This window comes from Numenius arquata, chromosome 20 (assembly GCF_964106895.1).
Source record: "Numenius arquata chromosome 20, bNumArq3.hap1.1, whole genome shotgun sequence".
NCBI classification, from domain to species: Eukaryota; Metazoa; Chordata; class Aves; order Charadriiformes; family Scolopacidae; genus Numenius; species Numenius arquata.
The window spans coordinates 6753916-6779432 of record NC_133595.1 but is presented as its reverse complement, the minus strand read 5'-3'; the positions used below and the strand labels follow the sequence as shown (position 1 = coordinate 6779432).

At 44.5% G+C, this 25517-nt stretch overlaps 2 protein-coding genes across 2 annotated transcripts in view; both read left to right on the top strand.

Annotated features, from left to right (window-relative positions):
- The first annotated feature begins 5130 nt into the window (after positions 1 to 5130).
- On the top strand, positions 5131 to 5796 carry FNDC10 (fibronectin type III domain containing 10). The gene has a single exon (XM_074161825.1). It carries the CDS (start codon positions 5131 to 5133, stop codon positions 5794 to 5796), a length of 666 nt encoding a protein of 221 aa, XP_074017926.1.
- Positions 5797 to 13096: 7300 nt separating this feature from the next.
- Positions 13097 to 25517, top strand: part of SSU72 (SSU72 homolog, RNA polymerase II CTD phosphatase) — a 28572-nt gene continuing 16151 nt past the window's right edge. Inside the window, exons 1-2 of the mRNA XM_074161749.1 lie at positions 13097 to 13261; positions 20924 to 21067. Of these exons, the coding sequence (XP_074017850.1) occupies positions 13182 to 13261; positions 20924 to 21067 (224 nt within the window). The 5' untranslated portion in view covers positions 13097 to 13181. The remainder of the gene's footprint in view (positions 13262 to 20923; positions 21068 to 25517) is intronic.

Genomic DNA, 25517 nt, shown 5'->3' with positions numbered 1-25517 from the left:
TTGGATATTTCTAGAGTTCTGTTGATTCGGTAGATTGAAACGTGGGGTGCTTTACTCAGTTCTCCAAAACACATCTTGCCTGACCTCAGGTAGAGAGAAGGAATGGGGCAGCTGGAGTCTCTGGAATTGAAAATGGAGGCAGCTGAAAGGAGAATGGGTTTCATTGGGCTCTTTGTTCCCTATTTGAATTAGTTACTTTTTTTAATCCCTTGTTTTAGGGCATATTTTGTAAGCACTTAGACACTTGGAAAAAAACAATATTTATTTCCCAATAAGCTTGGTCATTTTCATTCAGACACTATTGATTTTATTTTTTTTTTTCTTCCACTGATTCTAATGGAGCTTGAAATTAACATGTTGTAGGACTTTTTGAGTCTTTGTTTTTATTCTGCTTGTGTTCTCTTACCAGTGCAATCGGCTCTCAGCTAAATTAAGCAAGTCAAAGGCAGAGCACCCCAGCCATGGTCGCCCCAGAGCTGATGGCAGCAGCAGGTCAGCTGCAGCCCACCATTTCAGATGAGAAGAGCTTTCTCAGGCCTGGAAAGGAGCATTCAATCTGCAGAGCATTCTCTCTGTACGCTGCTTTTCTTCTCTTTCTCCCAGCTTTCTCCCGGATCAGAAATCTGGGAGTGGTCCAGCTCCTGCTTAAATTAAGCTATTTCACTTGAGAGCTTCAGCAAAACCCCAATTTATGAATATTTTTCTGATCTTTCCATTTCGTATCGCTCCCCGAAAATAGCCTGCTTTAAGTGTAGAGGTCTCGGTGTGTGCACAGATCTGCAGAGAAGATAAATGCTGTTCTAGGGGCTCTATATTCATCACGCTAATTGGTATCTTTGTGGGCAGAATAAGCAAAGGTGCCAGAGGCAGAAGAGCGGCCAGAGGCTGTTGCAGGGAGTCTAGGAAAAGGTCTGTTAGCCAAGTGCTGTAGCTGCTCATGTAGCCCACCGAGGAGCTCACTGCAAAACCGTAACGGGGTTTAAGATGTCCAAACCGACTTGAAATGGTGAATGCTGCTTTAGTGCTTTGTATTGCCAACCTTGCCGTATGATGCAACGCTTCCCAGCCTCCTCCCACTGCTATAAATAGCACGTTCAGGATAGATCAGCTGGAGTTGCAGTCATCAGTTCAGCTGCATCCTCATCAGGAACGGCTCCAGCTCTCGGCTGGTGGGATGTCATTGTCTCGCAGGTCAGTGCAGGATCAATAACCAACACGTGAGCTTCAAACCTGCCTGTCCAAGCTGCCCCGGCGAGATGTGTAGTGCAGCTGTCCATCTGCTGAGCCCCATTCCCTCCTCTTCCACGCTTCTCTCAGCCTCTGGCTGTCAGAGGACGTAAGTTCAGACCTTGCTGGAAGTGAATCAAGCGCTGGAAATAGAAGCCCGGTGGGGGTGAGACTGCGCTGATTCAGAGAGGCTGCAGGAGCTATCTAAATTAGGAGGCAGATTCTTTGCTGTTGCACGTCTAGGATGAGTAATCCTCAAAGTTATGACTTGGAGGGAAGTGTAGCAGCTCAGCCCGAAATGTAAAGCTCCCTGCTAGGAGAGTGCTTTAGCAACCATATGTCGCACGCTGCCCTTCGCTGAGAGCGGAACATCTCAGCTCTAGGGATTGTCTGCCCCGCCTGTACCCAAGACTAAAATTAGCGGAGTGTTCCATAAATTGTTAGCCGTGGGTGGTTACTGCTTCCTTGTCTGGCCGATAGCAAGTTGCCCCCATTTTAATACTGGTTCACCGTTTCCTCTAATGGGAGATGAAACGGGAGATGGTAAACCCAGTGGAGGAGAACCAGAAAAGCCGAGAACCTGCGGTGTTGGGTCTGTCTGAAGACCTATAAAGCCATATGGGATGTTACTGATTATTATACGCTGCCTGGGGGTTCGCCGCTTAAAGCAAACGATAGCGTTTTGCTTGAGCGGTGAATTGTTAGAGCAATAACGCATGAGAAGTCCAGGCTGTTTTATTGCAGACTGGGGCACAGAAAGAAGGTCTTAGGGAACAGCTGGGTTACTGAAACAGCAAACAATGAGACAAAAGTATTCACATGAAGCCAGCGCTGGCGGACTGACCAAGCCAAAGCATGTGTTTTTTTCCTTGTCTCTTGGATAAATAATTCTCTTTTGCTTGGAGACATCGTGCAGGGCCAAAGGACGCGGTGCGGGACGAGGTGTTGTTAACCTGTAGCATTGCTGCAAATTTTTTGATGGGCTGCTCTTTATTTTCCTTTGGACTCCAGCGAGAGGATGTAGATTAGGTTTCTGTAAACAAATATATTTCCAGAGTTCACAAGATGTCAAAGTATTCAGTGGTTTGGCCGCGTCTTTAGCCAGATGATGAGAATTAATGGTACGTTCTGTGTCCTTACAAACAAAGGCATGGATGAGGAAAGCGTATGCCTATCAATTAGTTAAATGAAATCTCTGTTTAATGAAGCCTACTTCTCTGTAATCCACTTCTTACTTGGAAACCTGTTGAGGATTATTTGGCTCATTTATTTGCATGGCATTTTTTTTTAGGGGTTAAAATGTGACAGTCTGACAGGAGTTTAATGAGATGTTTTCTCTAAGACATCTGAAATGGCTGGAGGAGAAAATGCTCTAAACCCTTGTGTTCTGTAGGTGTGAACTGTCTGCACATCCCCAAACCAAGAACGTCCTCTCATTTCTGGTTAAATATGACTTTCTTAAGAGTAACAGCTGTTTCTAAGGATGCCTGTTGTTCATATTCTATGTAGTTTGGGTGGGACTGGCTGCTGTAAAATGTAGGGATTAAATATGAGTCTAACCTAGACTGATGGGGTATAGGCCGCTCTTCCCCACAGGGAAGAATATGATCATCTATTCCAATTCCTGGTAACTTTGGCAGTCATTCTGGGAAAGACATTTGAGGAGGCTTCCACAGCTTTCTGTGAAATGAGGTATCTCTGCTCAGCTCGTTTTTGGTTCCCCCCCCCCCCCTACAATTTCAAATGCCAATAGGGAGTGAAGCCCAGAGCTAAGTGATGTGGCACGTGCAATCAGGTGTCTTTGCTGTTGTGCCATCCATCTTCCTTCCCTGTACCAAATGCCAGACCCTTCTGTTGGGTCTCTCACGGGAGAACTCAAAGCGCGTTGCAAATTATAAGCAATGTCAGAGGCTGGTGCCTCTGGTCTCTTCCCTGATCCCTGAGACGAGGACAGCTCTGGAGTGCGATCTGCTCTTAATTGTAGTCAGGAGCCCTGCACAAAGTTTGAGGAGGCAAAACTTGCTCAGTTTGGCTCCAGCCATCTCCTGACCATCTACACGCTTCTGAGGAAGGGCTGTCAGACCTTCAGTTCTGCATCGTAGCTGGAACTCCCACAGGTAAGTTTGTCCCCGCCACCAAGAAGTGCCTTCGGCAGCGCAGCACCTCCCGTTGCTCTGTGAGAACCCAGCGTTTTCCGAGGAGAGCAGCCATTACTACAACTTTAGCATCCTTTTCTATGCCGATCCTATATTTTTGTTGTTGTTGATACCTCCTGGTATCAAAAGAGATTTCTAGCAACTTTCTATGGGCTAGCAGACACCCTCCCCCCCCAACATTAAATTTGTTTTAAAAACTAGATGTGGAAATTAACTTATGAGATAATACTTGGTATTGTTAAATTATGTTTAAAGATTTCCTGAAGAAACCATCACTTTAAAAAGGCAAGTCTTTCAGACAGGAGCAGGTGTCCTGGGTATGAGACCATTTGGTCACGTTGGAAAAAAAAAAAAACCTATTTAAACAAGTTCCACGTTGCTGCAAATTATACTTTGTGTATATTCAAGTAACACCTTCAATGAAGTCTGAGGTGTATGATTTGTGTTTGGTTTTTGTTTAGGCTATGAAATAAAAAATAGGCTTCAGAATCTTTTTTTTTTTTTTATATTAACTTCTGTAAGACAATAAATACTTTTAAAGAAAACTTACATAGTAATCTGTAGATCTTGTATTTCCACACGGTGAAGAAAAACCACACTGCTGTGTTTAGGCACACACTTCTGGGGTTTTTAACCATGTAACATAATTGTTCTAATTTACAAGTTAAATGGAGACAAATGCTAGATTCTGCTGTAAAAACTGGACCAAAACACAAACAACACATGGGGGTTTTTTTGTATGGAATGAGATCTGCAACTTGGAAAAGACAGGCCTTAAAGCAGCTTTTACCAGTTTAACTGTTCAAAGAATCTTCTAATGTTGCTTAGGTTAAGTATGTATTTTTCTTCCTGTTTCATTAGAGATCTCTTGTTTCTACATCTAGGCAAGTCTCGACTTTAGTGTAAATCTTTCAGGGTCACTCAGAAAGCGTTAGGGTGTGATGCCAGGCCAGAGCACGGCTCTGTCTCCTCCAGCCCTTGGCCCTGCTGCAAAATAAACAGCTGCCTCTGGGTCAGAGGGATGGATTGTGAATTGGTCCTGCTGCAGAGAGGAAAAGAGATTTGTCAGGAGTGAGAGGAGGATCTTTTCCCTTTGGTCAGTTTGCCCTGAAAACCTATAGCTTTATCACAGCTATTGGCTGGTCTCCTGGGGGGGCCCACGCATGGCATCCTTGCTGAGTTTCTCTCAATTCCTGGTCCCGAGGGGTTAAAGCAGCCCAGGTCTGCAGACGTAACCGTTAACAAAAAACCCCAAGAAAACTCCCAAAAAACCCCAAACACGTAACTCCCACTCAAGGGGAGCTCTGTAACTTGCCCTGGACCTGGGTGTCTGCTGGTTGTGACACCCTCCCGGTGGCAGAGGGACCCTCCCGGCCGCTGCCAGCGGTGCCCGGCCCCGCGTTCCCCAGCTCCCCCGGGGCCGCACACCGGGCAAAGCTCCCGGGGGGGGGGGGGACGGGGGACAGGATGCTGAGCCGACCCCCCCGCCGGTCCTTAGCGGGGGGCACCCGAGGACGGCCCGCCGGGGTCTGCGGACCCTCGGTGCGGCGGGTCGGGGTCCGGCGCGGGTCCCGCCAGCGCTGCCCGTGGCGGCGGGTGCTCCGCAGCCCGGCGAGAGTTAACGGCGGAGCCGCCTCTCCATTGGCGGCCGCCGGAGCGGCTGCGGAACCCGCGTTTATAACCGGAGCGCCGGGCGCCGCCGCCCTCCGCCGGCACCGCGGCCGGGCTCCATGCCGCGCCGGCCGGCATGCCCAGCCTGCTGCCGCCCTTCCTCGCCTTCCTCTGCTTCGTGGCCACCGCCCTCAGGGCTCCGCTCGCCCGCGCCGGGCCGGGGGCGGAGGAGCCGCCGTGGTGCCCCTACAAGGTGTCGGGGGGCGAGGGGGCGGCGGGGGGGCGGCTCTGCTTCCGTCCGCCGGCCCGCGGCTTCCAGTGCGCGGCTCGGGCTTGCCGCGCCCACCGCTCGCCCGGCGGCGCTTTGGTGGCCAACGTGCTGGCCAACGGCAGCGTGCTGCTGCAGTGGGGGCCGCCGCGCCCGGCCGCCGGCCTCCGGGGCTTCGCCCTCAACTGCTCCTGGGACGGCACCTACACCCGCTTCCCCTGCGACAGCGTGGAGCTGGGGGCCGCCTGTCGCGACTACCTGCTGCCCGAGGCGCACGGCAGCGTGCGGTACCGCCTCTGCCTGCAGCCCCGCTACGCCCCGCCGCGCCCCGCACCGCCCGCCCAGTGCGTGGAGTTCCGCCTGGAGCCGGCCGCCATGCGGGACATCGTCGTCGCCATGACGGCCGTGGGGGGCTCCATCTGCGTCATGCTGGTCTTCATCTGCCTGCTGGTGGCCTACATCACCGAGAACCTCATGAGCCCGGCCCTCGGCGGGGCCGCCGCCGCCGCCGCCGCCGCCCCGCATCGCGCCTGACCCCGCCGGCGGCTCCCCCCGCATCTCCCGCCGGAACCCGCCGCCCGGCCGCCTCCGCTCTCCGGTTCCTCTCCGGGAGGAGTGGGGAGAGGTGCTGCCAAACCCCTTCTGGCCAGCGGTTGTTGCCCGGGAAGCGTTGGGTGTGGCGGGTTTGCTTTTCCCAAACTTGCGGGATTTGGGGTTTTTTTGTGGTTTTTTTTGAGCTCCGCTTCCTCCCGGGGCAGCTATTCAGCCTGAGCCTTGCGTGGTTACTCATGGGATCTCGGTGGATTAAAAGTAAATAATGGCAAAGGTCCACAAGTGCCAGAAAAATGTCCTTTTTTTAAAGCGAGCGACAGATCTTACAGAGGGCCTGTTTGAGAAGACTCTCCAGAACACCCTTATTTTAAGTCTAAATCCCTTTGCTCGTAGATGTTGATTTTTTAGCATCTCGAGGGGGAATGTTTAAAGTCTGGGGGAGAACAGACCGGTGGAGCCACAAAACCCATAGCTCGGCGTGCGCTGGATCCAAAGCCCACCTAAATCTCGTGACTTAAGTGGGTTTTGTATCGTGCCTTAACGCTGCTGGCGAATTCCAGGACCTGGACTGGCCACTGCCCAAAGCGACTGGGGTTTGCCGGTCAGCTCGAGTGACCATCAGCAGCCAACACCGACTGAACCTGCTTTTCTCCCTCTAGAACTGCCGTTCCACAAAGAGGAAGGCTAAAGAGACGAATTTAGTATGAAAATTCCGTTTTGTTGTGCGAGTGCGAACCGACCCTTAATTATAAAGTAAGTAGAGTGTAAATGAGCACCCTCCCTGCCCTCCGAAATCCCATTTTTTAGGAACGCCGCCCGCAGCTACACTTAAGGTAAAAGCGTCTTCAACACGGAACTCACCGATGTGGTAGCCGAGTGTTTCGAGCGTAGGAGCACTCCTCGTTAACCGCTCACTCAGTGCTGTAGTCAGTCAGGTTTTAGCCATATTCTAGTATTAATTCTATTGTGCCTTAGTGCTGAGAATTTGTCCCGTTTATATTGGTGTATCCGTTCCTGTAGTCTTCACCGACAGCTGTATCTCCCCGGGTGTTTTTGTCTCCGAAACCGGTTGTTGGTTTGTTTGTTTGGTTGATTGTTGGGTTTTTTTTTAAAAACAAACTTAGGCTGATCATTACTTGAACTTAAATATATACACAAAATAGAGTCAGTCACAGTCTGAGAGGTATTTATTTAGGGAGCTAGCTTTTCTTCAGTGTTGTGTGTCTGTAGTTGACTGCTGTCATAGAAAATGACTTTATTTCACTTAAACTGAGCACCTAAAGCAAAAGTAGGGGGAACAGCTCTTCTGTAAAAGGGTATTGCTCTTAAAATACACCAGTGTATCTGTTTGTGTGTTTATCACTGTACTCTTTTCTTCGTAAAAGTAGTTTGTGAAGTAGAAACTTGCTAGTAGGGGGTGAATATAGAACGTAGATGAAATCTTTAATAAAATACAGTATTTGTACTAATCGTAATCCCTTCAATAATTTGAGAGTGGCTGAGAAACTGAAGGTCTATATTTCATCAGGCAGAAATACCTTTTATTTGATCATTATTCTTGGTGTTTTTTTTTCTCACAGGCTGCTGACTAATTTTAACAGTCTTCTCTTTTTATTAACTTTCCCGTGTACCTGATTTAAGCAGCCTGACGGCACCGAGCATCGCGGTAACAGAAGGATGGTGTCATTCATCGATATTGAAGGACAATGCCGTAATTTTTTCCTGTTTTTTTTTTTTTTTTTTTTATCCCTGAGGAGATTCACTGCTGGAAGAAAAGGCAATCAGTTTTTAAGAACATTAGGACAAATTGCATCTGGTGGTTTAGTTCAGTGAATTTGGGTGGAAGGTCTTTTAAAGGTTTTAAGTCAGTCTGGCCTGTAGCCGGTTCTGCACAGGACTCTTGGCGTGGCGCTGATTTTGTGTATCTCTGTCAGCTTCTGTCAACCAGTGTTACTCTTCTGTTCTTCATCTTGTCGTGAATTGCCAGATGTGAAAATTAAATGTATAAATAATGAGCCTTGTACCACCTTGGCGTTGACCTTAATAAATTAAAAGAATAATGAAAAGAAATGAAAACGTCAGAGATACGTAATGGTCCAAGATCTTGTTTGACTCAAAGCGAGCAAATCTGCCCAAAGACTGGACATAATGATGTGCCGTTGCCTACTGTAAAATGATGGTGTTAATGGGAAAATGAAAAGAGATTTATTCTCTGAATACTTGATTTTTGTTTCCTAGAGGTTTTGACCGTGGGATCACAAGGTAATTCAGGTTGGAAGGTCATCTAGTCCAGCCTCTGTTCAAGGCAGGGTCAGCTGGGAGATCACACTGGGTTACTCAGGGCCATATCCAGCCCTGCCTTGAAAAACTTGAGGACAGAGACTGCACAACCTCTGGGCAAACCGTTCTGCTGCCTGAACTCCATCATGGTACTGTCTGAAATTGTGAAAAAAAACCCAAAAAACGGCTTGGGCCACAGCGATCATCCAGGTCCAGCCTAAAATATCCCCACTGAGCAGGAGGTCACAGCTCCTGGTACAAGGAGCTCATGATCTACGTGTCCAACAGCAGGGGAAGAAGATGTGCAATACTCAAGATGATCACTTCAGTCTTTCAGATCTAGGAAGCCAGATGTGAAATTTTGCATGAAAACTCACTGAGCCAAACCCATTAGTTATGGTAGCCAGGTGTCTTTGGGTTTGAATATAAATGATCTCTATTTGACCTTCGAATGAGCTGCCCTTGCCTCCTAAATCCATCTTTGCTTACCAATTCGCTGTTCATGGTGGCAACACTGATGTAAGTCTGAGGAAACTAAGCACCAAGTTTAATGCATGGTTTTGTACGTGTCTGACTTCAGTAAGACACCTCTGCAGGTATTGATGGGACACTGTTTCCTGCTAAAACAGCACCGAGTAGACACTATGGAGACATTATTTGTAGTCATCTCACATCTTCATGCATCTGTCTCTGTGGATTGCGCTGCAACAGCATGCTGGGCAGAGGAGAGACAAGAGCAAAATATGTAGAACAAGAATGGAAATCCTGATGGAGGAAGTTCTGTAGCTCTCTAAAGGGTTGCTTTTATCAGTTTTTTCCTTTCCATGCATTATAAATGGGATGTGGGAAACAATGTCTCATAGTCTCTCATTTGTTTCCAGTGGATTAAGTTTTAATTGGATGCATCTCGGTGTCTGGAAAAGAAAATCCTTATTTCATTTTATGTGATATCAAGCAAAACATCTGCCAGCTCATTGGTAACTGTTTGGTTTTTTTTTTCCTCCATCACGAGTAGAGACATTTCTTTTTGGCAATAATGGGGAAAATTACATGTACATAGACTTGATAATAATTTGACTCCCACAGGCCTTTGTGAGAGCCCACAGTTAAAGAAAGCTTTATCCTGTACTTGCAGCAATTCCCAAAACATGCTGCGTACCTTGTAGAGTCACCATCAATCCTGGCCTGTCCAGGCAGCAATAAAGAAGTGGCAGGATGCCCACTTACAACTGCCAAAAAGCTGCTGTTATGCACCTAAAGCTTTGGGAAAAAGTAGAAACAGCTTCTAAGGCAAAGAGAGATTCTCCTTATTCCTGTACAAGGACCTGGGTATTAAAAATCCATATGGTACACTTGTAGGTAGTATATAGTCCTGCCTTTATCTGGTAGTTTCCAGTACAAATACCAGGCCATATCCATTTCTGCAGGAGTTAAAATGGAGAGTGATACGCTCATTAACGAGCTTGCCCTGTGCTAAATGTGAGAAAAACAACTGCTTAAATGTACGCAGCCCGAGCTCTGCCTGACCCCAGCTTTGGATCTTCTGGAGGAAACAGCCTGTGCCTCAGGCAAAGAATCTCTCATAATTCCATTATGATATTTTTTTTTGGTGGTACGTGAAAGGAAAGGCTGCTTGGCTTTATTGGGAGGTGCGAGTGAAAGCTGGTATTTTGCTTCCATGGAGACCTGGAGTTGTAGTCTTACGAGACTGCAAACTGCTGCTCTGTTTCACCAGTATGTTCCAAAAGAAAGGCCAGGAAGAGCGGGATGAAAGGCAAAAAAGTGGCAGAAAACAGTTAACTGTAGACACGTTCCTGTTAAAGGCTTAGGAATTACAGCAGTGGTGCCTGGACAGGGTCTTTTTCAGTTTTAGCCTGAGCAAATACACCCTGACGGGTAAATCTTCACAGATGGTCACAGATCTCCTGTCTTTACACGTTGTCTCATCTCATGTGGGAAAAAATTGCCTTATTTGGTTTTCACCTGAAATAATGTTTTTTTGCTGCAGAAATGTTCATATCACAATGTTTGGCTTGTCATTTAAAGTTAATTGGCGGAGAAGGAAAAGAAGGAAAGGCAAGAGGGAGGCAGGCGCTAAGGAAAGGAAGGGGGAAAGCTTTTTCTCAGGAAGTGCTGAGAGAGGGGATGTGCATGGCCTTTGTTCTCCTTCCTTTAATCCCTGTTGTTCTGCTGTCCCTGAACGTTCAGGCTATGAATATTGTCATTTTTTCATCTCCCCACCTAAGTGCGGAGGTATTTTGCTCACATATCCTTTGCTGGACCCTCTCTAGGGGTCCATTTAAGAGCAAGCAAAGGCATGTGAGTACTGGGGCCAATGTGTAATTATCTTGGATCTTCGTGTCCCAGATTTCTGCTCTAGTGCAATAAATTTTTTTTCCTGGGATAAACACAGCAAGAATGTAAGATGCATGTTCCCTTGGCAGGAAGCACTTAGCCTCTTGATGGATCCATTTAACTTGCACCCGTTTTAATACCAAATTGATTTTGTCACAGAGTTGCTCTCAGATCACAGTTCGTAGTAGGCAGTTGAAAAGAAATTAATTCTACCTGTCTGAAACCAGAAAAATAGAGCTAGAGGGCTATGGGAAAAAGCCATTTCTGAACATTTATCCTGGCCGCAATTGCAGCCAAATCTGGCACAAAGTAGCATCAATAGGAGATTCTGAGATCAGTGCATTTTACCAGTCAGGCAGTACATAAATAACTCCTAGTTTGGGGCACTCGTATTTGAACAGTTTTGAGTAAAAACGTAAGGGTTTACTCCTAAAATGCTGAATTCCATGATTAAGCATAACAGGAAGCATATGTCTGCATCATCTTCGCTACAGAGTCCCCAGAATAGCGTGTTCTGGGCGCAGAGATGGAGGTGGGGTTGATCCAGGGGTGTCAGACCCGATTACTTTTCCTTGGGGGTGGTTTTGCTCTCCATCCGAACCCTTCTTCCCCTGGCCTTTGGTCCATGGCCCAGCTCAGCGGGTCATGCGACATTGGGCTGCCACCTAGTGCCGACAAAGAAAACTAGCCAGAACACCGTTTTCAGGGAAAAAAAAACCAACTGATTGCTTGAATCCCATTCTCCTGAAAACAAACTAATGGAGTATGTGGCTTATGTCGCCAGGCAAAGGGGAATTATATGCAAGTGAAGTATGGAAATAGGGACTATTTGGGAAGAAGATGGGAAGATCCAAGGCCTTACCTTGTAAACTGGGAGTGATTTCTTTCTGGATGTTAGGAAATTGCCTGTATATTTGGGGTTGTCTAGCTGCTAAGTTAGGCGACTCGGAGCTGGGGGTGATTAGAATGTGCCAGCTGTTGTGGTCACAGGAAATGATTCCATTTCTCTCTCTGTTTGGCACGTGTAGATGAAACCTACAGAAGTACAAAATAGAGACGCTGCCGTTGTCTCTGCTGGAACCTTTTAGCTGTTGTGTTCGCCTCTGAAAGAGCCTCTTGCTTCTACAGTAGCAGGACAAGGCCATGGCGAGTTGTGACAGCACTGACCCAGACAGGCACGTCGTTGGGCATTTTCCACATCCCTATATTTATGTTTCATTTACGTGCGGGGTGTGAAGGCTTATCCAGTTAAATACTGTGTACCCGTCCTTGTTTACAGTAGAGTAGTACAAATCCACAGCGTTTAGTGGTGATTAACAGCAAAGCTGGACCTTTTCTCACAGCTACTCCCAGTTTCGCACCAGCCCTCGGGTAGTTTCATTCAAGCGCCTTTCTCTGCCTCACAGTTGTCCCTGATGTTGGAACATCTGGAAGCCGAATAGCCCCTCAGGACCAAATTTTATCATGTAGGAATATGAGGCTGTGTGCTGATAGAGCTGTCCTGCGGGAAACGAGAAGCTGGGTCAGGAACCAAGCGCTTCTGCAGCGCTGTTTCCAACCTCTTGCTCCGTGCAGAAAACTGGGAAATGGGAAATAAATGGTGCCATGCTTGTCTCCGAGTCACCAGGGACACCCCTGACTCTTCTGGGGGGCTTTTCTCTCTCAGTAAGTGGCTGAAAAGTTAGGCGGTATTTTTAGTTCAACAATTCAACCAGCAAGATTAACGAATTCTTCCCAAATGACCTGTTTTCCTTTGTAAACCCTTGAGTCCTTGTGGGTTGCATCCGCTGGTTCACCGGTGCTGCCCAGCAGGCCCCGGAGGAAGCGGTGTTTATGGAGAACAATCCATGGACTGTTGGGTCTCTGATGGGGAAAGGCTGAGAGACCTGAGGCTGATCAGCCTGGAGAGGAGAAGGCTGAGAGGGGATCTCATCAATGCTGAGCAATATGGCGTCCCTGCCCATGGCAGAGGGTTGGAACTAGATGATCTTTAAGGTCCCTTCCAATCCAAAGGTCCCTTCCAATCCAAACCATTCCATGACTCTAATATCTGAAGGGCGGGTGGCAAGAAGATGGGGTCAGGCTCTTCTCAGTGGAGCCCGGTGACAGGACAATGGGCAATGGGCACAACCTGGAATACGGGAAATTCCATTGGCACATGAGGAAGAACTTCGTAACTTTGTGGGTGACGGAGCACTGGAACTGCCCAGAGAGGCCGTGGAGTCTCTTTCTCTGGAGATATTCAAAACCCGCCTGGATGCTGTAGGTAACCCTGCTTTGGCAGGGGGGGTTGGACTGGATGATCTCTGGAGGCCCCTTCTAACCCCCGCCATTCCCTGATGGCTGCTGGGTCGCCTGTCAGAGGCCCGACACATCGAGGGAGGCCGCCTGGGAGCTCCGGCCGAGCCGGTTCCGAGAGAGGCCCAGGCCCAGGCCCGCCCCGCTGTGGGGACTGGCTTCTCCTCAGGCGGGAGCCGCCCGGGGCAGTGGCGGGGCCGGGCCCCGGGCACAGACCGTTGCCGCCCTCCCTCTCCCTCTTCACGGCAGCGGCGGCGGCCTCCGCCCCCTGACGCCCGCTCCGCGGTTGGCCGCCGCGGGGCGGCGCGGCCCTGGCGACACGTCCCGGCACCGCCCGCCGCCGGGCCGCCGCCGCCATTTTGTGCGAGCCGCGGCCGGGGCCGAGAGGGTTTGGGAGCCGCGGGGAGGGAGACGGGCCCTTTCCCTGCGCCGCCATGCCTTCCTCGCCGCTCCGCGTGGCCGTGGTCTGCTCCAGCAACCAGAACCGCAGCATGGAGGCGCACAACATCCTCAGGTAAACAGGGCCTGCCCGAAACCCTTCCTCCCTCCCTCCGGCGGGCCGCGCCGCCGGGCCCCGCCGCTCTGTCCTAGGCCGCGGCGGCCGCCTCCCGTCGACGGCTGCCCTGTCAGCGTTGCTTCCCTGACCGCTGGCTGCCTTCCCTGCCCTGGGGCTGTCAGGGTAGAGGGGTCCCCACCGGCCCCCACAGGCCGTGCTCGGGGCCCGCGGCCGAGCCTGCGAGGCCCACGGGCCGGGGGGCTGGGGCCCGTTCGCACACCGCCTCCTGCGGAGCCCGCTCCGGGCTGGGTTAGCCGGAGAGGCCGGTGCGGTGGGGCCTGCTCGGCCGTGGCTGGCGGACCCCTGGATCCAGCGCTGAAAAACAGGAGCTGGCGGATTCGACAGGGGCAGAACAGCCCCCCCCCGTCTCGGCATCTGAAAATCTAAACCCTTCTTTTCTCGTTTTTTCCTCCTTTTTTTTTTTTTTTATTTTTTTCTTCCTGTAATGCATCTGAAGACTGGAACCGCTCCATGCACTGAAAAGGGAGTGTTTCCCTGTTGCAGGAAAACTGGACGAAGTGTTTGGTTCAGAGTGTGAAATGTCTTTGAGATTATGAGGGTACATCTGTTTAGTGCTGCAAGTATTTTGAATCCAAAAGGGCAGACGGGAGGCTGGGGATGGACTGACCGACAGGAGAGACCTGATCTGCCTGAAATTATGTTCTTAAGTCTTCCTTATGCGCTGCAGGAACATGATAAGGTGTTGGGGTTTTTGTCCAGCAAAGTAACATTCATATTAAAAGGCACATATTGCTAGCACAGTACGCCAAAGAAGTATGTGTAAGTTATATGCTACATTTAAATAAAAACAACAGCCTTGAAAGGAATAAATAATAGAAGCATCTGGTCTGGCAGCCATCTTACTGTGAGCAGCATAGGATGCTGCTAATGCTAAAACTTGGCATCAGATGTTACCTGTGGCAGTTCTGTGAAAACATGATGTTACCAATAGCTGCCTGGGGGGGGAGAGGATGCTATTCTTCTGCTATTAATGCTAGAACTGAGTTTTAATTTAAACCTGAGTACTAAGGACAAATTAAATTCACTTCTAATGTCTAGCCTTTTTTTCTTCCTCTCTGTTTTTGCAGAAGAAATAAATCACTTCCGGTGTGACTGGTGTTCTTCTGGCAAATATGGCAGGGAAATCTGTTTTGAAAGTCTATTCTCCCTTAAGATTTTAATTAAAAATAAAAAAAATGTAGTTACTTGGAAAATGTTGATTTTCAGCAGCATTTATAATTATAGTGAGAATAGCATAAATGGCAAAATAGAGATGAATTGCTGATGCTGTTCTAAAGAAATAACTATCCCACGCACCAAGAGTCCTTGTTTTCCAGTAAACTTCAGGAAAATGTTTGCGTTGGGTCAAAGTCAGGCTGCTTTACCAGTTCCCAGTAATGTCTTGCTGTATGTTGCATGACAATTCAGAAGAACACATGACTAAAGGGGAAGATGAGTTAGGAAGAAATTGAGGTATTACAAGACTTTAAAGTATTTTCTTAAGGGATTGCAAGACTTTAAAGGGTACAGATTCTACAGAACTACAGGTGACTATTTGAAAACAAAGTCTGGAATCCAGCCTTCAATATTGAACATCTTTATGAACATTCATAAACAGGGCTTTGTAATGGGTAGCCTAAGATCTTACATAAGTATTTTAGACAGGCTTTTTTTTTTTTTTAAATATTTATGTTAGGAAATGTATTTAAATTTTGAAGTGTTTGTCTTCTTTTTGATGAGTCTTCTAGATTTTTGTAATGCTTTAAGTCAGGTTTCAGAATTCACTGTTCTATTCAGTGTTTTAATTAATTACAAGTTTTATTTAAGCTAAATTTTTCATGTAGAATTCTTATCAGTGACTTTTCTTACCCCGTTCTTCAACTTTCAGAGAACGATATCTATCAGTAAGGCAAGCTTATTTTATTTTCCAAATGTTTGGCCTACATACTGCCTACTAAAACTTGAACCTAATTGTATTCTACTTCCTTTTAAAGCAAAAATGATCTTGTAGAAATGTCTAAATTTTAACCTGTGTTGCATTTGTAAAACATAACACTTAGCCTTCCACGTATAACATCTGGGTGAAATGTTCTATTTACCTGGTGGGCTTTTGTTGGAAGTACCTGCAGTCCATCATTTCTTACTGTTATGTTTCTTTTTAGTAGTTTATCCTTTTTAATGCATGAAGTTATTGAGTGGTTTCAACAGGCTTGATTCAACATCTTAATGTACTTACATTTTATAACATCCTGGTGCTCTGTCTTTTAGACTCGGAAATCAATACAAACTCAGGCACCAGTACAGGTTAGGTGTGGACCTGCTGGAGACAAGTTCTGAAGAGAAAGATCTGGGGGTCCTGGTAGACAGCAAAATGACAATGAGCAAGCAGTGTGCTCTTGTGGCCAGGAAGGCCAACGGAATCCTGCGCTGCATAGGGAAGAGTGTGGCCAGTAGGTCGAGGGAAGTCATTCTCCCCTTCTACTCTGCACTGGTGAGGCCACAACTGGAATACTGCATCCAGTTCTGGGCTCCCCAATTCAAGAGAGACAGGGAACTACTGGAAAGAGTCCAGCGAAGGGCAACGAAGATGATTCAAGGATTGGAGCATCTCCCTTATGAAGAAAGGCTGAGAGAGCTGGGACTCTTTAGTCTGGAGAAGAGAAGGCTGAGGAGAGACCTTATCAATGCTTATAAGTATCTGAAGGGTGGGTTGAAGGAGGAGGGAGCCAGACTCTTTTCAGTGGTTGCCAGTGAGAGGACGAGGGGCAACGGGCACAAGTTGGAACATAGGAGGTTCCACTCAAATATGAGAAGAAACTTCTTCACGGTGAGGGTGCCAGAGCCCTGGAAGAGGCTGCCCAGGGAAGGTGTGGAGTCCCCTTCTTTGGAGATTTTCAAGCCCCGCCTGGATGCAGCCCTGAGTAACATGCTCTGACATGCTCTGGGCAATCCTGCTTCAGCAGGGGAGTTGGACTAGATGATCTCTATGGTCCCTTCCAACTCTAAAAATTCAGTGAAAATTCAGTGAAAAGCGAAATTGTAACACATACTTTCTTTGCAAAATTTGGGTGGTGTTTGGTTTTGCTTTTCTTTCTTTCATTAAACTTAAGGTACCAGATAATAAGAGTTACTTTTTTTTTTGGACACTTAAACTTTCTGTCTTCTTAAATTGCAGTGGTTCATTTAAAAAGGGCTTGCAACGAGTTTCACTTGCCAGCCTGAATTCCTCATTCATCCTCGCTGTACTTGATATCTCTGTGCTGCCACTTGTGCCTCTGGAAAACAAATTATGCATTAGATCTTCTTTCGTATCTAAATAATCAGTCTACCTGTTTCTGGTGTTACCTTGGTTCAGTTCAATTTCCATTTGCTCAGTAGTGTGCTTGCCTATTTTCTAACTAACCAGGTTTTAAACATCTTGTTCTCATATACCAACAGAAGTCAGACTGAAGGTCTTTTGAGGTTTGTTACTAGAATGGTTACCATCACCATAGGGGTATGTTGAGGTGGTAAAGCAAAGGGAAGAGAGGAAAAGCAGTAAGACTACGCACAAAGACGTCATTCTTCCTTAAAACCTGTCAAACTGGATGTCTGTCTGTAACTAGTCCCTAGGTCAAATCTTACTCATCCTACATTTCCTGCTTTTACAAATACAGTCTATGTATAGGTTTTTTGGTTTGGTTTTTTTTTTTTTTTTTTTTTTTCTGGAGCATGCAGACTTAGGCCATGGTTCTCCTTCAAGCGTAGAAGAGGAAGGTGGAAGGGTAACACTTCTCTTATTACCAAACTTAATTATACAGCAACTTCAACATTTCCATTTGTGGATGTTTATTTGGTAGTACTCTCAGGGCCTTTAAGAAGAAGTTGTCATTTCAAACTCTCCAGAGCACCTCCTATTCTCTGGAAACTTTTTATTTTCAGGTTCTTAACGTGTACATACCTTGTCTCAATCTCCTGAGTTCAGGGTCTCTGTGTTACTGCTGATAATGAAAATTTACAGATTACTGATAGGCACCTAAGCTAGGTGTGTGTTAAGAAATTAGGAGTGTGAATACAAGATTGAAGGCAGTAAAAAGTGAGGTCTTGAAATTTGTACTGCTTAATTTAAGAAATTTTAAATTGTATTAATAAACACAGAAAAAGAAGGAAATATTTTTATATTAAAGCACTTTCTTTTGACAGTTTATCACTGATAATGCAAATTACAGCAAGTCGTTAATGTTTTAATTATTTCATGTTCAAAATTAGTTAGCAATACTTCTTGTTGTTTAACAGGGTAGGGTTTGGGGAGGTGGTTGTTTGGGTTTTTTTATATTGATTAACTGGCATCAGATATTTTTCAAGTGGTCCACAAGGAAGGCACTGTTGCTAATTATTTTCCTGCTACATGTTGTGGAAGGGAATTTATTAAAATGAGTGATTTGTCCCCTGAAAATCTCTACAAGCTGCAGTGGTGCTGAAGGATTTACTGCATTTGCTTTAATGTTTAGTAATATGTATTACTGGCCCCGGTAAGAAGAGAAGTTGTACTGTTATGACCTTAGAGTAAGCTGAAAATACCTTAATGTAATAAGCATGTGTGAGACCTCAAAATAACAGTGAGCTAGAGGAAAGACATGGATAAAAGCTCATGTCTCAGTCTGCATGGATTAATATTATTTCTCCTCTCAGTGCCAGAAACCGATTGGTAAGAACTCTGTCAAGTATTAGTGCTTGGTTAGTGTAGTCCTGTGTTGATCTCTGCTTTCAGCAGCAGTTGGGTCCCAGGTGAGACACATTGCAACGAGCTCTGAGACTCTGGGAGGGAAACACAATGACTGGTTTCAGTTTCTTCAGTTAAAAGTGTATAAACTCATGGGCACATGATTAGTCCACGTGATCTCATTGTAATGAGCTTTGGACTTAAACTGAGGTGAGCATTCTTGCTGAAAATGGGATCTGTATACATTTGTACTTAGTATATTGATAGTTTATGTACATTGGTCTTAATAGTACTAATAGAAACAACTTTCTGAAATTTCACAATATTTACAGGTCAATATTGAAGCTTCAGATTTTCAGAAATCAGTGCTAGGATAGTATATTAGTATATTTTACCCTCTGATGTTTATGGTAAGGTTGAAGCTCACTATTTTCCATCATCAACTGCTTTTACTAGGCTAAGAACAAATATTAGGTATACATTGTCTTGTAGAAAATGTGTATTGTTAACCTCATTAAAAGAGATACTTGATGAGTTGCTAAACTACATCTGTCCAGCTGCTTAATAAGAGTGGGCTCTGTTGAATAATGGTTCTGTGCAGACATTCTTCCCTCACTCCTGCCCCCCCCAATTGTTGCAGGAAATGTGTTGAAACATTTTCAGAATATTTCACAATAGTACGCCTGGCTCGTAAATAGTGTAAAAGCTGTATCTCGATAACTACTGATATCAAAGCATGAAATTCCATGCAGGAAACGCATATTCCAGCCATTCAAGGAAATAATTTCCAAGGGGTCATGTGCATTAGAGGCACAGATTTTTGATGCGTGAAACCTCAAATGAAGATTCTTGTTTTGCTTTATATGAGGTCATGCAAACTTCAAGGACATTTCTGACAGTTGGTGACGGACTTCTTAATGTGTGACCCAAGCAGACCTATTCCAAAGAATAATATTAAAGGAAAAATTAAAAATTAGGAGGAAAGCATACAAGAAAATTCTTTTCCATGATAATGTTATTGCTTTGCAGTAATGTGGGAGAGAAGGAAAGAAGGCAGAATGTGCAGGGTGCCAAAATCCATTATTTTTCAGTTAGTTGGTATTAAAATTCTTATCAAAAATAGCTTCAAGGTAGATGTAGAAAGGAAAGAAGAGTGAGACACCTGGAAAAAGGATCAATTTGAGAAACATTACTATTTTAGCACTGCAATTTCTTCTGTACGTTTTATGGCTCTTTTTACATCCAGCAGAAGGAATAGGATAAAAACTCGGGTCTGGAAGTATTGCAGGGAAAATAAACTAAATGTAACTGGTGCAGTTATGAGTCACTGTTAATGTGATGGAGGGCTGGGAGGGGCAAAGAATTGCACTTTTTTCCACTTGTATCCGTTTGCAGTCATTAGTCCTGCAGAAAGAAGGAAAAAAATCATCGTGTATCCTGTCTGTTTACAGAAATAGGAACTTATATATAGTTGCTGGAAGAAAAAGTGGAATGAAACGAGGAAAGAGCAAGGAGAGGCTGTGTTCCAGTAGGACAAATTAAAGGAAATGACACTACTGATAGTTGTGTAGCAGTGTGTGAGCTCGGGGCAAAGCTTGATCACAGTTAATCTCTGCCTAGAAGCTTTTTGAATCACTTCAAAGGCACTGTTTGAAGGCAAACATCTGATTTGAATTGGTGTGTCTTCTACTGAATTTCCTTGCTGTCTTGTGTGTGAAGGGCAAGGAGTCAAGATGTGACTTGTGTGTCACTCAAAATGTGTACTTGGGACTCTTGCTCCCAGTCTCCTGTTCGCTCTGCTCAGAAGAAGGCTCTACAATTATTTTTTTATTTAGGGGGAGACACGGGGAGCATTGGGTTGTTCACTTGCTTTTTGTTTTTGTTTTAACACTGTTCTCTCTGTTCAGTCTCTGATAAGTCATTGAAGGTGAAAGTGTGGGTCTTTAAAAAAAATAGGCCATGGTCTTGACCTGTTTCAGAAGTTAGATTGTCATTATGAAGCCAGATGTTTCAGTGTTCTGGACAATAGTGACAATATTTTACCATGTAACTTTGTCCATTAGGCCATCAGAAAATAATCTCTTTTCAGTCCTGTTATTCAATAAATATATTGTAATGTTTCTTAATATTACTGAAGGATTTGTTGAGGTTCAAGTAGGTGTATTTAGGTTAATCAGGAAGAACGTTTTAGCATTACCTCTAAAGACAAGCAGGTTTTTGCCTCTCTTTTTTTAATTATAATTATTAAACAAGTAGTTGTTCATGAGAATGGAATGAAGCTATCCCTGGCTTACCCAAGAGTTTTAGGTGCCAGCCAGTAGAATATGTGCCCCACTTCTGTAAGGGTAATTACACAGTATGTTTTTCAGTCCACTTGAGAAAAGTGCCAGGCACACAAATGTTTGCACTTGGTTGTTTAAATTACACTAGAGATAGTTTTGGCAACATAGTGAGGGGAATCATGTAGTTATCCCAGCAACTTCAGCAGAATATGTAAATATTGATCAGTGTGTATTGTTACTTACTTTATTGTGTCAAGACAAAACCATTTCTGCCTGTACTGTGTTGTCCAAGAGGGAATGTGAACGTATGCTTGTTGCAAACCCAAGATGCCTGAAAGCACAAAAGAAATATCCAAAATGCTAAGTACCATAATTCTAAGAAAATGTCATATAAAAATATATGTGCTCCTTTAGAAATGGTGTGTGAGTTTCAATTGTAACTCCGAGGAAGTATGCACGTTATTAGATATTCTTGGCAATTTAGTTGATAAGAGTTGCCCAACTGTTTGGTTGCAATTTGACTAATTGCTAAGAGGTGTTTTTGAAATTCAGCATGTGTTCTTCAGCACTTTGGTGTTTAAAGTCCATCCAATCTAATTGCCCTTTCCCCCCCTCTTTTCCCCTCTTGTCTTTCAGCAAACGAGGATTCAGCGTCCGATCCTTTGGAACAGGGACTCATGTGAAACTGCCAGGACCAGCACCGGACAAGCCGAATGTTTATGATTTCAAAACAACATATGATCAGATGTACAATGATCTGCTTAGGAAAGACAAAGAACTGTATCCCTGTGGCATGGCCTTTTTAAAAAATCCAATATGGTTCATCCTTGAAAGGTGTAATTCATTATTTGGCATTATGCATTAGGAATATATAGTTGCTTGACAGGTGATCTTTAAATGTTTTAGGTTTACAGGAGGTTTTTTTACAGTGGGCCTCTAAATTGTAAATTGCTATTGAGTTACAATGCACGCATTCAAAATGCTCTTTTGTAGTATGTAACATGTTTAGCTCTTGAATGAAACTACAGTAATACTGTCACAGATTGTCCGTTACCTCCGCTGCACTGTGGATCGTAGTTTCTCAGTGCAAAGAACTGTCCTGATAACGGATACGTGAAGAGCGACCACCTCAACATTAATGTTGTATTTAGCTCAGACAAAGTGCCAGGTAAGGTTTACAGTATACTTTCTCTGGGAGAGAGGATACTTTTCATTAAAGAGCTCACCCTTCTCACTTAGAATTTCTTAATACATAATTTGATCTGTGCACTGAGGAAAAAAATAATCCTATAACGTATTATAACTCGTAGAATTGTAGAGTCATTTAGGTTGGAAAAGACCTTTGAGATCATCGAGTCCAACAGTAGGAGAATGGACATGGGAGAGCCCAATAACATATTTAATCCTGGAAAGCAGAGGTGATCAAGGTTATGCACACTATTTAAAACCATGATTAATGTCAAATTGCGTGATTTTAGAACACATATTTAAAGTTGATTTTCATTTGTTTTTAGGAAAAACCACAAACCTACAACACTGAGGCACTCATTCTAGATATTATTTTCTCAATAAGGGATCTGATTTTATTTATTTATTTTTAATGTTAAATATGAAAGAGAAAACTTACCCTAATTAAGGGATTCAGTATATGCTAAATTTCTGCTTAGAAGATAGAGGACCGTTTAGAGTGAAGTATCCCAGAAATGAGTCTTGATAATTCAATAGAGCAGTCTTTGCACTTTTAGTGGTATAAGGCTTTTTCCTAAAATCTTGGGTATGGCCATCTGAAGATCCAGCAGGAATGTTGACATGGTTTACATGTCTTAGTTGTACTCAAACAGCCCAGTTTCCTTGAATCTTTTTGGAAAAAAAAAAAATGGAATAAGACTAAACAGGTTATCAGAGACTAGAAAACTGTTACCCTGAGGAGTCAGCAAACTCAATAACTTTTTGAAAGGTAGCTGTACAGTTGTTTGTTAGCAGAGATTATACTATGATTTACTACTACTCAGCAAATTCTTTATTGTATTTGCTGACTAGAAACAGTAAATTTGAGCTCCCTGAGACCCCAAGAGTGTCGGCTTTTTTTGCATTGGGCATTGAAAGACTTCTGTTACGAAGGGCTGGGCTGTTTGATTAAACCAATGAGCACAGTGAGAACTGATTAACCATTGGAATACCTTTCTGCATGGTGTTCCACACGCATATATCCCCGGCAGGGGTATTGGTTTCCTAATACCTACTTAGAGGTCCTTTTTTCAAAAAAAATTCGAAATGTAGGGTGTAGTCTAAAAGAATCACACATGTGATGTGCTGGGTTGTTGGGTTTTTTTTTTTATCCCTCTGCTTATAGAGAAAAGACGGATCTTGCAAACCCATCTTGACAAGGTATTCCGTATCTTGATTAAAAAAGAATTGCTTCAAAAGAAAATTACTTGAATTGAGAAATAATTTTAACAACCACTAATGACTTCTGATTTCCTTGTTACATTCTTCATTGCTGCTGTACTGAGTACAGCACTGCTTTAAGATAAAACCAACAGAAAGCCTACCCAGTCTCCCCCCGAGCATACTTCGGAGTTCCCATTTTGGTTCTGCTCCATGCTGGAGATGGTTGCTCTGTTCCCCAAATGTATTTGCAGTGTTACAGTTAAACCTTTTCCCAAGATAAAAGCAAGCAAGTTTAAACAATAGCCTTTGCAAGGGAAATAGGGTAGGAACAACTGCTTCTACGTTGCATTTTTGATTTTCAATTAATACAAGTTAAGGTTTTCAGAGTGAAGACTGTCAGCGCAGAAAGCAACTCTATTTCCAGAAGTGGATTTTGAGGGTAAATGCTTTTACAGTAACCAAACCCAGACCTACTCTCGTCAGAGAGTTGCGGAGTTTTTTGGGAACCAGGGTCATCTGGGCTCTCAGGATTTTTGGGTGAGCATTAGTTCATAGAGGTGATGGGCGTGCAAACATTACCTGCTGAAGTGTGGGAGGGACTACTCTTCTGAAGGGCTTTGGGTGTTATTGGGATGGGAAAACAAAAGAAGGTGTGGTTCTTCCTACAATTTAGCTGCTTATTCTCTTCCCCAGCCTTGTTTTCGTCAGCTAAGTGGAGATGGCTGTCACCTGTAGCCTTTCCATGGGGTTTGAAATAGTATATCTTGGTGACAACTGTCAGCTTGTCCCATCACTGGAATATGGGAACACGTGAAGTTGGAGTGCTCAGCATTTGGCACTGCCTCACTTAGGAGTGATCTCCTCCCTATAGTTCTGTATGCCAGAGGTCCAAAGCATTATGGACACTAGAACCCAATGAAATTGGGGCTGTAAGGGACTTGGAACGTTCTTTGTTGGCCAGTGAAGTAAATGACCCCTATTTCAAAAAGCAGTAGTCAGGGCAAGGTGAAAAATGGGTTAGAGTGAAAAGGTCCATTGAAACTCTTTTAGTCACTTGTAGAAAGGAGGGAGTACTATCAAAACCCCACTCTGCAGAGACTAAAAGAGTCTTCGTTGTGGTTAATTAGTGAAATACAGAGCAGAGGCTCACACATACCTTGAAGGCATACGCTGAATTTCAGATGCACAGGAATAAGGGATTAATGGAGCCAGGCATACGGATTTAGTTGAGTAAGTGGTTACAGTATATCTAAAATAGAAGTACTTCAAAGAGTTTTAAGATGTGGTAGTTAAACCTTATAGTTAAAATAAGTATCCACATCTACCGTTGCATTAGAATATTGCATTTAAATTCCCCGAGTCCTAAGAGGGCTGCGACTAAACCGTTTAGGGCTGTTCTAAATGTGGCTTTTGGATGCTTTTTAAAATATTACTCTATTATTTCCAGGGGAACAGAAGAGGGTTCTACTACTAATCTGTAGGAGACATGACCACTGTCTGCGGTACCTCTGTGAGGCTACATGTGTATAGTACGGATACCCTACCTTGTGTATGTAGCGTATAGATACAGTACCTTGCTGTATGTGCCTCTCAAAGGCAGGCCACTATGATTACTTGCCCCTTAGAGCTGCATGAAGGGGTTTAAGGACTTAGTTCTAGTTATACGGTAGTGACTTAAAAGATGAAACAAAAATAGAGGAAAACTGGTGAGCCTTATCTTCAAGTGAATGCAAAAACCAGTCAAAGATGAAACTTCATAAACAACAATTTAAGTCTGTAACAGCAGTTGCTTTTCTGCCCAGGAGTAGGAACTGTTCAAATGGAAGTTTGACCAAAATTCTGTAGTAGTAGCTCCTGGGTTCTTTATCAGTATTAATGAACTCCATGATCAATTCTTTCTTTCCCCTTCAACACTGATGTACCTGTGACCCTCAGATGGAAATACCTAATGATTTCTACAGATAGGTCTTTTTACTAGGATTTCTAGGCAGCTTACCTCTACTCTTCAAGCTTGTCCTTCTGCTCCGTTTCCTACTTTTTTTTACCTCTTTTAATTTGACCTGCTCTTCAACTGTAGATAGGATGCCAGTTTCAGTCCCATAGTTACAAGATGATGTAAAATTGGGGGGCAGGACATGTCCTCAAGAAGTTTCTAAAGTTGTGCTGCTTCAGGTAGAAAGGGAAATATTTTAAAAATGAAGAAGAAAAACTGGCTTGGTGCATCTCACTCAAAGACATAAGGATTCTCCTCTGTCCAAAAAAAAAATAGTGATAATGTAGGTGATTGGGATCTTTTTTTTTTGTTTGTTTTTCCTCTGGAAACTCCATATTTAAGCTGGGTGGCCATATGGTACTGCTTGGGCTATTGCTGATGTGTGGTTGTTTGATACTTCTTTTTAATCGTTCCCATTCAGAACAAGTGGAAACAGTTTCATCTGCCATACACAGACCACTTTGCCAGTAAATATTCACAGCATTGTGGTCTCCCCATAGTTGATGCTTGTCCCTGATTTATCCCCCAGTCTTCCATCTGCCTAAGAAGATTTGTGCCATTACCTGGTAAGATGCCTTGTGGTAGAACATCAGTCGAGGAAAATGTGGCAGCTTTGGAGCAAGTGTAGGCTTGAGGGACTACATATAGCGGTTCCAGAATTGAAGGGGAGAAAGAAAGGTGAAGCAGGTTCTGTCATGCGCAAGATCTTCACAGGGTGTAGATGAACAAAATGGAAATCTTACTTCCCTACAGAGGAAGGCCAACAAAAGTATATTGTTGAACTAAATAGGATTCACTGTAGAGAGATTTTTTTGCCTTCCCCAGAACTTTTCAGTCCCACTTGAG